Source organism: Lipotes vexillifer, unplaced genomic scaffold, assembly GCF_000442215.2.
Source record: "Lipotes vexillifer unplaced genomic scaffold, Lipotes_vexillifer_v1.1 scaffold967, whole genome shotgun sequence".
NCBI classification, from domain to species: domain Eukaryota; kingdom Metazoa; phylum Chordata; class Mammalia; order Artiodactyla; family Lipotidae; genus Lipotes; species Lipotes vexillifer.
Genome location: NW_006791018.1, coordinates 1,010,786 through 1,026,124, shown reverse-complemented (window position 1 = coordinate 1,026,124; position 15,339 = coordinate 1,010,786). Strand labels below are relative to the sequence as shown.

The 15,339-nt window shown below is 40.4% G+C and overlaps 2 protein-coding genes across 4 annotated transcripts in view; one reads left to right on the top strand and one right to left on the bottom strand.

Moving 5' to 3' along the window:
• Positions 1 to 3,477, bottom strand: part of ARL6IP6 (ARF like GTPase 6 interacting protein 6) — a 46,411-nt gene extending 42,934 nt beyond the window's left edge. Inside the window, exons 1-2 of the mRNA XM_007464168.1 lie at positions 3,071 to 3,477; positions 1,511 to 1,564 (exon numbers count right to left, since the gene is read on the bottom strand). Of these exons, the coding sequence (XP_007464230.1) occupies positions 1,511 to 1,564; positions 3,071 to 3,470 (454 nt within the window). The 5' untranslated portion in view covers positions 3,471 to 3,477. The remainder of the gene's footprint in view (positions 1 to 1,510; positions 1,565 to 3,070) is intronic.
• A 993-nt stretch (positions 3,478 to 4,470) lies between these two features.
• Positions 4,471 to 15,339, top strand: part of PRPF40A (pre-mRNA processing factor 40A) — a 55,096-nt gene continuing 44,227 nt past the window's right edge. Inside the window, exons 1-2 of one of the 3 annotated variants that reach the window (XM_007464165.1) lie at positions 4,471 to 4,872; positions 6,022 to 6,153. In XM_007464165.1, coding sequence (XP_007464227.1) covers positions 4,471 to 4,872; positions 6,022 to 6,153 — 534 coding nt within the window. The remainder of the gene's footprint in view (positions 4,873 to 6,021; positions 6,154 to 15,339) is intronic. The other 2 variants (XM_007464167.1, XM_007464166.1) reach the window with 2 other exon arrangements.

Below are 15,339 nucleotides of genomic sequence, written 5' to 3'. Positions count from 1 at the left end.
CCCCCCGCTGCCGCCCTCCCCTAATCTCCGGACCGTTGGCCGCCCGACTCCCCTCCAGCGCCTCCATACAGCAGGAAGTAGCCAGAGACAAAACTTCGCCCCATTACACCAAAGCAGCCGGGATGTAAGGCCAGCAGGTCCGGGGAAGGGTCCAGGGAGCCAGACGGAACCTCCACCAAGGTGGTTGATGAAGCCGACCCACAAGTGGCATCAGCCCGGGACTTTCCACCTGCCCAGGAAACAGACCCAGGACTTTCCACTCGGCCCCGGCTTTCCCGCTCCCCGAGGGGCGGAACCAACAACGGCTCTACCGCTTTCCCGCTCCCCGATTTCCCGCTCCCCGAGGGGCGGAACCAACGGCTCTAAGGCTGATGCAACCGGCACCCGACATTGCCACAACACCCGAGAGATTACCAAAAAAGGGGCTGCTTCACACAGCAAGCACCTCCCCTGCGTCCACCCCTATAAATTTCGTTTGTGCCTGCACCCGGGCGCGACTTCCCTGGCCCCCTTCTCTGGACCAGTGAACCTCGCCCGGGAGCGCTCCCAAATAAAGCTTGCTTAAGCTCTCCTCCGTTTCTTGGTGCCGTTCCTTACAGTTTTCTCATGCAAGAAGTTGAGACAAGCATAGACAAGTTTTCATGGGACAAGCAAACTACGTTGTTTGTAATTTGAAGATAAAGGTTCCCCTTCTGCAAAATCAGGTGAACTATACCTTGTATCACCATGAGGACCTTAGCCTTGAGGAGGCAGTTTAAATAGGTTAGCTAAGATTGGAGGAGGGAGCAACATGTGGCCTAGGATGGCAACCATTTCCCACCCGCCCCACCCCAATTCAGAGTGGTCAGCCAAAGAAATTACAGCAAACAGGAGCAAAACATGCCAGACAGGTCAAGTTCTGAAGTCTTCATAATCATTTTGGCGCAGAGAGAAATAAAGATAAATAACAACTGAATTTTTCACTACAAACCTGTAAACTGCAGCATTCTACAGACATACTATAGAAACTCAGGTTTACTCTTTCCTAGTCATGATTAACCTGTGTAAGTATGCCCAATACTTTTCATATTTTTTGAAAAACCAAGTTGCTTATAAGAGGATCTGAACTTAAACTTCTCATGAGGTCTGCTTAAGATGTTATCTTTGTTAAGTCTGTGAGGTAAGGTTTTTCTGTTTGTTTTTAATTCCTCGGAAGAAGTGTAGAGAGACTTTTCCAAAAAGTAACTAAGAAACGTTAAGTATTCTCTGAGTCTTTGTTACATACAGTTGTATTCAAAATGCATTCCTAGTATGTCTGGTATACATACATATACACATGGAGATACCCCATACACATGTAAGAAGAAAATCTAACAAAAGTTACCACACACAAATGCAAATGAAAAAGAGTAAAACCAAATTGCCCAGGGTATATATTAAGTATTTAACCAAAATTCTGTATAGTTTAAGCATAATCTAGAAAAACAAAAGTGAGCTCAAAAATCAAATCAAGTGACAATAAAGTCCATACCTAACAGTCCAGTGTGTACATCATCTTCGTTCTTCAAATTTTCAGCATGTAACTCTGTAAGTACAAAAAGGGCTTGGGTAAAAAAGAATTTTATAATTTGAAAAGTAGCTCAAAGGCCAGAAAGACATTGTGGAGTTGTGGAAAGCACTCTGGAGCCTGAAACAACTGGGTTCAAATTCTGATTCCATTTACTAGCTAAGTGACCTTCAGTAAGCAAATAAGATGTCTTTATGAGTCAACTGCCATGTACATAAAATGGGAATTTTTATTCCCTAGACATTTTATGTAATGCATATTACTAGGTTTTGAGTTCAGCTCCTTTCTCCACCCTCCAAAATAAGCACAGCTCAACGTGTTCTGCAATGTACTTCAACTTATCAGGTTTTGTGACTTTACGAACAAAGGCAATCTCTCAGAGCAAAAGAATTAAACATCCTACAAGACAAAACTCTGAGCTGCTTTGAAAAAATGGGGGAGGGAAGTGATAGAGGAATGAAACACTGGCACCCAAATATTTAACATTGACAATTTACACCCAATATCATTGTATGAAGAGGTAAAACTCTCATATTAACTTGCCAATCTGTCTTGTGCATGAAAATCAAGCATGGTAAAGTGTTAGATGCCATCTACACCCCACTAGGGGCTTGGAAGCAATGAGGAAAAATAAAAACTGGAATTAAATAGATTTAATTCTACTTAGTGAAGTAAAATACTTGAGTGGCAATGTGTTGGGTGCTTTTCATACAACAAACTAAGGTATTTTTTCTTGTTTTAATTTTTCTTTTTCAGTAACTTAACCAAAGTCACACACCACTGAGAATTGAAATTTAAACTGACGTCTGACTCTTTCCACTGCAACATAAAATATCCAACCACATAATACATCTGTATAAGCTTTGGAAAACCTTTCAAGGCACATCTTCTTCTATTCCAACCTGGCCAATATTTCAACTTAAGACACGGAAAATAACACCATTAGTCAGAGGAAGAACCTATCTTGCTCCTGCAACAGAATTTCACCACTACACTGGGTTGCAAACCTAATTCAAAACCCACGAGTGTCTATTTTACCTATGCAAGTATAAATTTGGGTTGTGGAATGGAAATCCTTGTCCTTCAGCAATTCAACGTGTACAGAGGAATCAGTGGATTGTACATCTTTAACCATTTGTGGATTAAACTCTTTGAACGTGTATAGCCTAATAATTACACTTTGCACCGTCTTCAATGACGGTTGTTATGCATTTTGCTTGATTTTGCCAATATTTTACCGCAAGTGTTCACCCACTTTAAGATATTTTTTCTTCAAGACTACCCATTTATCAAGACCCTTTCTTAAAATGGGTCTCCTGATCACGGACCAAGGTCCTCTACCTTTAAGGAAAGAGAAGACAAGGGAGAAGATCAAAGAAAGGTGCGGACGAGGACTCTGGATGAAAACGGCTACCAGCTTGCCGGCCTTTGATGGAGCGAGGGCGACGAAGGGGAGAGCCACGTCCAGGTTCGACTAAAAGTAAACTCTGGACACACTTTCAAGGTCCGGGCTTCATTCCGTACCTTTTACGATCAGGTAGGTGATAGCGAGAAGGCAGGCGAGGAGGATGGCAAACAGCAGCGAACAGAGAACTGAGAGGACCTGGACCGGCCAGCGCCGGGCTTGGGCTCTGCCGCCCGCATCCGCCGAGAAAATACCATTGCGTTTATCGGGCAGGGCGGGAGACCAGTCCCCATCTGGCCGGAGTAGCGAGTCCTTTCTAGGTCCCGATGACGCCCCGGCCGAGAACTCCGCCCGCAGGTCACGGGCCACTCGGTTGCATCCCTCCTCCTCGTCGACTTCACCCTCACCCCAGCTGTCTCCCTGAGTGAAAGCGGAAAACGCCGGTTGAGCAAACGGGACAGCAGTGCCTAGACGGCGGCGAGAAGGGGCTGTGCGCCTCCCACTCTCCACGAACGACATGGCGGGAAAGACAGTCAGGTCCGCAAAGGTCAAGCGTCGCCCACCTGCCCCGCCCCACGGTCGCAGCAGCCAATCAACGGCCAGGCCCTCCACGGCCTCCACCACCTGGCCCCGGCGCGCAGGGGTGCACAAGGGTGCGTGGCTGGGCGAGGAAAGTGCCGTGGGGCCCGAGAAAAGGCTGGGCGCCCCCGGACCAGAGCATGACCCTCAAGTAGTACGAAGGAAGGCGCGCAGTGAAGTGCGCGGGGAGAGACAAGCCGAGGCCCAAGGCAGCCGAGTGTCCTCTCCCTGCAGTGCTTAGTCCGGGCCAGCGATCTCCGCCACCGCCGCGTCACCTCCATGCAAGCTCGCGCCCCGGCAGCCCCAAAGCCGCACCTCCCCGACGCTCGGTCCTAGCGCCCGCCCATGCCCCTCTAATACACATTCCCGAACCTATTTGCTTTCTCCCTTCTTCCCCTCTACGCCTGCACTAGCCCCGGCTTCCCTCATTAACGGCAGCTCAGCTCGCCACGCCCTCGCCTCCCTTAACTGCCCTTTCCTCCTTCCCTGTCGCATTGTTCTCCCCGCCCCTACCACAACTTCCCTCCACACCGCTCGGCACGCCTCCTCCCCCCACCCCGGCGCGCGCTCGCCAGCTGGTGCGTACTGAGCTCGAACCCGCTCCTCACGACCCCTCCTCTCGCCTTCCCCGCACCCTCCCTCCACTTCGAGCCCCGCGCGCGCGCATCCAGCCCCGGCCACCGCTAACGCTAGAAGCTGCTTACTCCACCCCCACCCCACCCTTCCCCACCCCCGGCGGCCTCAGGTTTGCGGGGCGTACGTGACTCGGGCGGGGGGTGAAGGTGGCAGGCCCCCACTGCCCCACCCCCTACGGGGTGAGGCTGTCTAAGCTCGGGAAGCTGGGATACAGTTGTCGTCCCTTCCCTGGGGGAAGTTGGTGGAGTTTTCCCGGCAGAGGAGTCGGCGCAGAAACTTCCTCCGTCCCCCTATTCCCCCCTCCATGCAGGCGACGCCGAGTGAGGCTGAGGCTGGGGGCGAATCGCCGAAGAGCTGCGTGTCGGCAGCGCAGTCTGATTGGACAGCGGGGAAGCCTGTCAGCTTATTGGCCCCGCTGATCCCGCCCCGTAGCGCAGGGCAGCCTTTAACCTTTAGCCCCAGTGGGCGCCAGCCACTCAGATCGCTTCTTGTTGGCATGTGTAGCGGCAGTGGCCGCCGGCGGAGCAGTCTGAGTCCGAAGATGAGGCCGGGGACGGGAGCCGAGCGTGGAGGCCTCATGGTGAGTGAAATGGAGAGCCATCCTCCCTCGCGGGGTCCCGGGGACGGGGAGCGGAGATTGTCCGGCTCAAGCCTCTGCTCCAGCTCTTGGGTCTCTGCTGACGGCTTCCTGAGGAGACGGCCCTCGGTAAGGGATCGGTGGGGCAGGGGGAAAGCGGCACAATGAAAAACGGAGTCAGAGACAGGAAGCTTTCTCCAGAAGGAGGAGAAGATGAGAGTGGACGAAGGAAGAGCTCGAGATGGTGGGACATGTTCCGAGGGAGAGAATTGGGAGGGCGGGGATGCACAAAGGAAAGGAAGTGGGACCGTGGAAGTTCCCAGTGGGTTTGGCCTAGGCAGATGCGCGGTGGAGGTGCTGGGCCCTAGGCGGGTTGAGCGTTTTGGAGAGGTAGGCCCGATCAAGCAGGCGAGGGGAAGGCGGAGCCTTGATTCGGTAGACTTTAATAGAGGCTGCCAGAATTTCTTCACTAGTAGTAGTGTTGTCTGCAGCGGGGGGACAGCTGGGAGAATTGGCAGGAGATAATTTCCTGCTTTTAAGACCTGTAACAATGGACACACAAGTAAAGAAAGTAGTTGTCTTATAAAAGCGCGTTAAGATGGATGAATTAGTTGTTTGCATTTAGTGTCCATGAGTGACAGACCTCATTCTTTGGGTTTTTTGTTTTGTTTTGTTTTTTGCAGGAGTAATTTTAGCTGTGTTAGAGATTCTCTTAGGAAATAATGTTTGTTTGTTAGGAGGGAAGTGTTCCCGGGTATCCAATACTGTTTGTTTTGTGTAAGACCAGCCCTCATCTGAGTTAATTGGGTAAATTCAGCGTTTTAAAGCTTAAAATCATCTTAGAAATGAATTTAAGAATAAATGAAGTTATAAAATAAAAATAGTTGATTAGCTGATATCTGCGTGAAGTAGGACAAAGTTGTGGTTTTCACCATAACAGTTAAGTTGACCTTCACATGCATTTCCTCCCAGTTTAGCCAGCCAGTTGGTAACTGATTAAATCAGCATGCTTAAAAAACAACAACAACAACTACTACGAATTAGGTGTCCAGTGATGATTTTAATTTTTTCCATTTTGTTCTGAAATTTGGTCAGGTGCAAGCTCATAAATACTGGTGTTGTACATTTTATTTAAGACAAGAAAGTATAAACTAACTCAGTAATTGAATCATACATTAGCCAGGTATTATGTCATGCATATAACTGATTTGTAGAAATCAGATTTTTGAGAAGCATTTATTGGTACTTGCTAATTTTTAAATTGTCCCTCTTTTTCAGATGGGGCACCCTGGCATGCATTATGCCCCAATGGGAATGCATCCTATGGGTCAGAGAGCGAATATGCCTCCTGTACCTCATGGAATGATGCCGCAAATGATGCCCCCAATGGGAGGACCACCAATGGGACAAGTAAGAATGTTTTGTTTTGTATTTCTTTGTTTACTTTTGCCCATGGTATTCTTGTGTCAAAGAATTTCAAAGTCTGGGTCAATACTTAACAGCTGTTTAAGTTTCAGTTTATGCCAGAATAATGTTTTTAAGTGAAATGTTGTATAATCATGACAGTAACCAAATTTTGAGTGTAATGAAAAATCTGTATAAGAGATTTACTTTCTACAGTAACAAAATTGAGTTGTTTTTGTTTTGTTTTGTTTTGTTTTTTTAAATTTAAAAGTAGCAAAGTACATGTAGGCTTTTTAGTTTAATGACTTTCCCCCCCAAGTATGTCAATTGAAGTAAATATGCTATGTCAATATAATTTTTGTTGGTGGACCTTGTACATGCATAGAATCTGAAAACAGCAGTTGTTTAGGCCTTTGGCTTAGGATTAATTTTATTCCTGAAAAAGCTTCCTGGTGTATGTGTGTGTGTGTGTGTGTGGTGTGTGTGTGTGTGGTGTGTGTGTATGTGTGTGTGTGTGTGTGTGCGCGTGCGCAATGGGGGTGGAGGTGGGAAGGCTCTACTCTGATTTGGTTCTTCATAGATCGGTGCCAAATAGGTAGTTTATTTTTCACTTATACTATCTTGTTTTTTTGGTTTTTTTAATGATTTTTGCTTCTGCACTTCTGCTTTTGAGCTGTCCCTTCCATCTCCAGCATAAATTGTAAACATTTAGTGGGAGTGATTTGGACCAAAAGGTTTTAATGCTGACTCAACGAGTTCAATAGAACTTAATTCCTAGAAAATCATCCAAAAAAGGTAACAGGTTCAGTTACCATAAATAATTTTATGCCCCCTGTTAGGTTCTATAATACACATATCCTTTGGTGGCTGGGTTCTTTCCCTTTAGTGTTTTAATAAATCATCAAGTATTTAGGCTAACAAAATATTTTGGAAAGCCAGTCAATTAGGTATGATCTTTCTGCCAGTTGGGGGCATCATTTGCTTTGATAATCATTTAAGCCTTGATGGTTTGAATTATTGGTGAAATTGTAGTGGAGAAAGGAGCTCGCTCTGTGTGTGTGTTTTTGTTTTTGTTTTTCTTAAGAATAGAAGGGCTTAATGTCAAGTGGTTTTCTTCTTTTTTATTTAAGGTATTTAAGAGTATAGCCCTTAATTTTGTATAAAAAGCTTTATTCAGAGGCACCAGGCCCAAAAGATTCTGCCTGTAGGAGTTCTTTAAATAAAAGAACTATTTATTCTGTTACTCTAGGATAACACAAGTTTTAAAACTCCCTAGGTGATGGAGAAACAACTCTGATTCCTCTTCTGTTTCTTTCCATCTCTAAGCAGCAAGGAGCTCTTCTTGTTTTCTCAGTAGAGCTGCTCTAACTAGATAATGAGCTTTAAAAAATATTTATTCTTTAAATGCTCTGGTTCTTATTTAAAATTAGTTTCTTTCCACAGAAAGATAAAATAAAACAATTTGCTACTGCCAGATGCTTCTCTCTTTTCTGGGGCCTTCTGTTTCCATTGGGCCAATCAAGGTAAGTTTTGCAAGGGATTGACCTGCTTTACCCTTGCTGTATTGGTGCTGTTGCACTACCAAAACCAAGATACCAGCTAGTCATTTTGAGTAAAATGCAGATTTTATTTTTTAAGTACTCATGTATCTCATTGACATAAGCTGGTCACAGTTTGCTTTATGGCCCTTTCTCTTTAGCTCTGTAGTGACCATCTTCCTAGTAAGGTTATTTGCTACTTGGTACACATCCATTCAAATACTCTGAATTTTACCTTGTGGTTTTCTTCTGCTTCTTTCCTAGACCAGTATATGCCATGTGCCTTTAAGCATACCTGACTGTTAGATGTTTAGAAGTCTCTCTCTGTTGGCTCCTGTTAGGATAATGATTGAATGACTTAAGAACCCAGCTCTGAGGAACTCAAGAGAATCCCCATTTTTTTTCCCTTAGATTATTCCTTTTTTTCCTCTTGATATCTAACAAATATGGGGCCCAAGTCTTGGTAAAACAAATTCTTGTTTTAGCTTTGATAACAGAGTGGGAGGGCATGGATAATATAAACAGTCATGTATTCAGAAATCTAATTTAAAGCCCTATAAACAACTACCTTAAAATAAAAGTTGATAATTCGCAAACTTGATCCTTTTTTCTGCATCATGTCTTCTGTCTACCCACCCTCAGAAGTATAAGTGAGCAGTAAGTGGTCAGAAGATAATGAGAAGAAGCAGGGTACCTATATAGCTCACTGCAGTGACACAAAGTTGGTAGGGTTCTGTCATCAAATTTTAAAAAGTTAATTCACAAATTCTTTAGACTTTGCAATTGAAGGTTATGGAACCTTCATGTATATTGCATAGTTCACATTAAGATCTCATTCTGGGACCAGCTGAGGACTAAAATTGGTGGCAGTCTTACTTGCTAAGTGATTGTGGTCTTTGGGATGTTACTGAACATGGCATGAAATTTTAAAGCTTGTTTGTAAAATAATATGCCGACTGGACATAACAGTCTACAGAAGCCAGAGTTTGTACTTTTTGAAATGCAGCAAATGATTTAGATTAGAGGAGTAGCATGTTTTGTATTAGTTCAGGAGATAACCTAGAATGCCTTTTTAGAATTTAGGATGAATCTATTAGTAGTAATAGATATTTGGAAATTATCAAATAGGTCTTAATAATATTCTTTCAAGTTTATCCTGTAGGTTAAACTTGCCTTTCTTATTGTACATTAACTTCAGATGGGAAAGTTGTGCTTCTGCTTTTACAGAGTTATAGGATCTTACAGTTGGAAGGGACCTTACAAGTTTATAAATGTTAATGATAAAATAATTTTCCTGCTTGGTGGCAGTAGAGATTTGTATTAAGATATAATTATATATGAAGCTGTCTTCTTTCTCTGTGTGTATTGTAAATAACGTTTTGCTTTAAAATATTTTCACGTCTTATTCTTTTGTTCTCTTTTCTACAACATAAACCATCCTTATCACAGGCAATTTGGCCTTCCCTTAAGCCCAAGAGAGTCTTCCTGCCTGACTTTGTTTTCTTTCTTTAATTCTTAATTTTCCTCTTCTTTTAATGAGAAGAGTAGAGTAAAAGAATTAAGGTCCCTTTCAGCTCTAACAACCTATGATTCAATTTAGATCATTTGATAAGGATAGGTGATATGTATAAGATTTTATGGGTTGATATGCAAGTAAAAATAGGAAATTCTTTTAGTAATGCCTCCCTAATTATAATTATTCAGTATTTTTTTCTTGTTGCCTTTGTTCAATAAACTGATAAATGAATAATTCCTCTTTAAAAATAAGTCGGATTTTCATGTTCTCATACTGAGTAAGGCAGGTTTTTATAGACCTTATTTCTATTCCTGCTGCTATCTGAGCTTAAGTCATTACACTCTCAAGACCTTATTTCTATTCCTGCTGCTATCTGAGCTTAAGTCATTACACTCTCATGCCTAGGATACTCTTTACAACTTTTGAGCTGGTTTTCTTGCTTCAAGCTTGTCCCCCAAAAAACTCTTTTTAGATTTCAATGAGTTATCTCCTTGCCCTAGAACTTCCACTGTTTTTCTGTGCTTATAGCGTAATGTCTACGTTCCACAATTTAACTTTCAATTATCTCCCATAGTATATAATTCAGAGCACGATTCTGAGCTGCATGTCTTCACATTCCCTACTATGAACGCGGGCTGGTCTTTTCATGGTATTTTGAGTAACTATATTAGTTCATGACCAAGTTTGTTCTGTTTTTCTTGCTCTCCTGCCCCCCAGCTCTCTACTACCATGAGCTTTCCTTTATTTACCTAAATTCTGCCATTTCAAGTCCTGCCTTCTCCAAGAGGTCCTCAGCAATAAATTTTCCCAGCATATACCTCCCCTTCAGATTATTAAAATAAAATCCTACGTAATCCGCCCATAACTCTTACTATTTCACTTATTTTAGCACTTGTTTTGTTTTATTATGGTTTATTTGCTTTGCCTTTCCAACAGTTGTAAACTCTTAGGGGGCAGGGGCTATGTTCTGAACTTTTAAGAAGTCTGTAGGTGCTGAGCACAGTTCTTGGCACATCATGGGCGCTCAGTAAATTACTTGTTGAATGAATGAAACAAACGCAGATACTCTTTCCTACAATATAAGCCAGAAAGTTAGTCAGTGTTACATGTGACTTTTCAGCGGTTACTTATGACTTCACACTGTTACCACTTATTCTTGTTTTTAGGGTCTGCCTCTACTGTTGATTTTTCATTTGACAAAAATGGAAGATAAATAAGATGAAATAAGTAATTTTTGTTTGGTGAATAAAACTAAAAAACTTCCATTTACTTTAAATTACAGGCAAATGTATTTCTGTCTGTATGACTTCATTGGTGATCATCTCTTTAAGTTTTACCAGATTTTTCCATACCCTAGGGAGAAATGATGATTTGGAATATAGGCCTTCCAGAGAAATCCAATATATTGATTGGTGTCTTAGATTTATCTGACTGATTTGATAAATTGATACGCTGTTGTTGCTTGTGAGTTATCCTCACTTTTGGGTGTTATAGGATCCTTGCCATTGAATTGAACATTAACCAGTGAAAAAGAGATTTTTTTTTTAGCTTATCTGCTCGTAGATTGTTGAATCTGGGTAACTTTCTTTATGTATTTATATTACCTAGGTGAGTGCATTTTAAAACAGATTGACCCATACCTAATGTGTTGGTATAACTTTTGGGCTGTGTATATGGTTAGATTTTGATAGGTTTTAGTTTCATTATCTTTAGATAGCAACTCATTTAAATATGAACTCATCTATTCAAAAACTTCAACTAGAGTAGTATTTCTGAGTATATCAGGATTACTTGGAGAGATGTAAAAAGACCATGTCACGTTGGAAGAATGAACTGTACCCCTCCACCCCTTTGAGATTCGCAGGGTGCCGTATTTTCTAAAGATGCTAAGAGGTCTTGCAGAAGCCTTTTAAAACTTTTACTTAGTATTTTTCGGTTTTAGTTGGCCATCTTCCCCTCCCCCACTTCCACAGTCTCCCTTACCCCCCTGTCATCTGTTTATTTTGCTTTGTCTAGCGCATTGCATAGAACTAACACTGCCTGTAATTAACATTTTGTGAGAAAAGCTGAATTGGGGTCACTTGCCCATTTAGTCTGCTCTTCAGGAGAAAAGGGCAATGTGGAAATCAGTATTAACACACATAAATGTAGCAGCTCATAGAGTTGTAGAGTGCAACAAATGTATTCATTAATGGTGGAATCAGAAAGGAAAGAAAAAAAAGAGAGACTTCCCTGGCAGTCCAGTGGTTAAGACACCACTCAGGGGGCACGGGTTCCATCCCTGGTGGGGGAACTAAGATCCTGCATGCCACGCAGCCTGGTCAAAAAAAAAACAAAAAAGATCTCAACGGGTTAACCTGTTGGTTTTTGATTGGGTTTGTTAGAAATGTTGATGACATGACTTCCAGTCATTATCAAGTGGTATATCAGTAGATAGTACACATTTGGCATCTACTTATATCCATAGCTATGTACTAGAGTTTTTGTTTGTTTTTTTACCTAGAGAAAGAATTGGCCTAAGTTGTGAAGGTTTCTAAGTTGGAATGAGTAGATATACACTGTCTCATTTAAAGTTGTCATTAGTCTTTCATTCTTATTTCCTATTTCCATATCTTCATATTTCCATTGTCAGGTCAATTTAGCCAATAGATTTTGCCCATTTTAGTCCATAGACATTAAGCCTCTTCTTGACTGTGTATTAGTACAAAGGTGAAAAATGTATTTATACCCTGCACTCAGGGAACTTACAGGTATCACTCAGATGCCTGGCCACACTGTTTTCTCATCTTTTAACTGCTGATTTGATGGTCACGATACTTGTAGACATTCGAATATTTAGTGGAGATGAATCTTTTATATTTGTTTCCTTTTTCTCCCTGGTCAAGTCATCATGTTTCTTCTACTTATTAAAAAAAGTTAAGTATAGTTAGCAGTTACTAAAGATGTGGTATTTTGTATGACAGGCTTGAAAGAAAATCCTCTATCTGCTTCTTTCTTATTTGGGGCACTACACTCAAAGTGGAAATCTGAATCTTCTCCAAATCTGAGTGTTGCTGTTAGCCATGTCTCTTAAAGGATTAAACATGCCAGCAAGTGAGAACTGAGTTGAAATAGTTTGCTTTATCTTAGGCTTTCATTTTTTTTTTTTAAACAAAATTTTCATCTCATTTATCTTAGACTTTTTTTTTTACCAAAATTCTCAAATCTTATTTATTAGCTCCTGATCTGTTTGGGTTAAGACTTTTTAAATTACCTTTTGACTAATGAATGAGCATTAAGTTTCTGTTTGAGAACGTGGGCTTGGTATACTTTCTTTGGTCATTGGGTATCAAGAAAATTGTTAATTCTCTGAAAGATGATTTTTTTTTAGTACTTTTAAGATCATTACATATTTATGATCATATATTTGTTGAATATAATAGAAAATTACCCTCTCTTTCCTTATACAGAAATAAGGGCTAGTCATAAAGTTGTCTACTACAAGTGTTTGAGTCTCTGCTATGTCTATGTAACTCTCTTCTGTACGAGTAATACTTACATAAATTAAACATGCTCTTTGTCCTAAAGGTGCCCACAATTGAGAAGGAGCTAAAAATTTTCATATGGACAAATATTTAATGATTTAGCTAGATATAATACTGAATCTAGTTTAAAGGAATTGGGGAAGAAGATAGTAATAGTCTTGTGTTCCTCTGTACTTGTGTTCTAGAGGGCTCATGTCCAAAAGGAGGTTTAGATGATTTTTAGAGTAAGTTTTATAAAATCTTTAATTCTAGATGACTTGAGACACCACAATTTGTGTATGTATCCACAGTATGTTTAGAGCATTTTAAAAATCAAGTGATACAATTCATTTTTATTCAGCTCCTTTTCTAAGTTTTTGTGTCACATATCAACACCCAGTGATTTTCTTTTTATATTTTCTGTACCCTCATTTAAGAAGTTTGAGGTTTAGCAAGAGACAGTGGACTAAATAATTTAAACTATTTACTTGCCTTTTTTTCACATAGTTTTGTTTTTTAAGGTTTCAGGGAATGGAACTGTGATACCTAATCTGTGTTAGAATTATAATTTTTATCAGCATGTTTGTATATAACTGATTCATATACCCTGTTGAATTTGATCCTCCTGACTGAAAAGTGGATTGGCTAGATAGATGTCCAGTTTATAGATAGGAATAGGAAGGCCTAGAGAGTTGAGTGAATTGTAAAGCGACATTGAAGAGCCAGCACTAAATGTGATCCTTAATTTGGGATTGACTTCTCATTACGTGTGTTGATTCCTACTGAAGGTGATGGTTTTACAGTATTTACTAGATGCCTTTAAAGAACCAAAGTGTCTAACTAACAGATAGCTATGGAATAGATGAGAGAAGGGGCAACATGAGAGATACTTTAATTACATGAGTTGAAGGAGAGCAGTGGTAATAAAACAGCTTTCATTTATTGAGGGCTGTTCTAAGTGCCTGGGTTATTCATGTATCATTCCATTTAATTCCTACAACAGTCCTATCAGATGAGTACTATTTTTCCCCCGTGTTGCAGGTAAGGAAATTGAGGGTTAAGTAAAGTTGCCCAAGATCACATAACTGGTGAGTGGCCAACTGGGGTAGGAATTCTTGCAGTCTGAATCCAGAGTATACTCAATAGCTGTACTAGGCTGCTTCCCTGTATAGCAGTATGAGATTATGCCATGTTACACCTCCTTAGAATTTGAAGGAATAGTGTATACTTCAGTGAATTCTAAAGTCTCCAGGTTGAGAGAATTTAGCAAACTAAATAATTCTGAATGCTGGCAGTTGACTTATTAAATGGTAAGGTTCTACTCCCTGTGGGAGCAGTTTGTGCAAATATTGTCTTTTTTTATCTAAATGTTTCTTATATAAGAAAATGACATGTTTTGAGTTTATATATAACTGTAGATGAAGAGGAAGTAAGGTTAAATGATTGTCCCAAAATTCAGCCAGTTTGGGTTGTTAAGGACATGCTTTAAACAGGTATTTCTATTTATTTCCAATTGAATGAACATTTAGTTACATTCAAAGACGTAGTTTTTGCATTTATTCAAAACTTAATTTTTTGCATTCATTTATGTATTTGTTTATAAGGTAAGTTAGTGGTGTAAGGAATAGTTGTTTTTAAATACTGTGTGCTTAATGTTAATAGCCTCTGTAGAGTGTATTTGTGGAATTGACTTTAGCCCATTTAAAAGGAACAAGTATAAAGGCAAGAATCAAACTTTTTAGGTAATCAATTTGTAGCTACAGGTTGGCAGCAAGAGTGATTTTAGACAAAAAATAGGTTAGATTGTGTGATTTCTTTCCAGCAGGAAAAACTTCAGGAAATAATTATGAAGAAAAGAACTTTTGAGGTGCCCACATGAAGATGTACACTTTTGTTTTCATATCCTAATAAAATTGGGCTAATTTACATTTTGTATAACTAATTTGCTGTAGCACTGATAGGACTGCTTTTATTACTGTACCTTTTTTTATAATTCAAATATCTAGAGTGATCAATGAATCATGCTTGTTTTTATCTAACATTAGACATTTTCTAAACTGGGATGCTAAGAATGACTGAGCGGACTGTGTGGTGCTCCCTAGTTTTTACTCATTTTAAATTTTCTTCAAATGGGTGATTCTTAGAATTTTCAAGAGATTTTTCTTGATTTAACTTTTATCATTAAAAGAAGAGAAATAGAAACATATCACACAAATCGTTGGCCACTTTGAGTAAAGCATATCAAGTTGTATATCTGAGTTACTTTTTAAAGGTGCCAAAGTGTCCGTTAAATTTAGATGTTTAATATTTTAGGCAATTTAGCTTACATCTCACATATATGTCTTTCACCCTTAACCATTCTTTCTCTGTCTCCTAACAACTGAAATGCTTAATTACAGCACTTAATATATTTGCTAAAGTAGCTTAAATGGAAATTTATGAAGCTCTACAAGGTTATTGTAATTTTATAGCGTGCTTCACAATAAGCTTAGTATGAGCTACCACTTTGTAGCTTTAAGAATGATCTGGCTTGTGGAATTTGTTGTGGCATTACTGTAGCAACTATGTTAAGAATTTGTCCCTGTAACCATTTTGAACCAACATCCTGTTTTCATTGAATTTAAGATGTCATCAT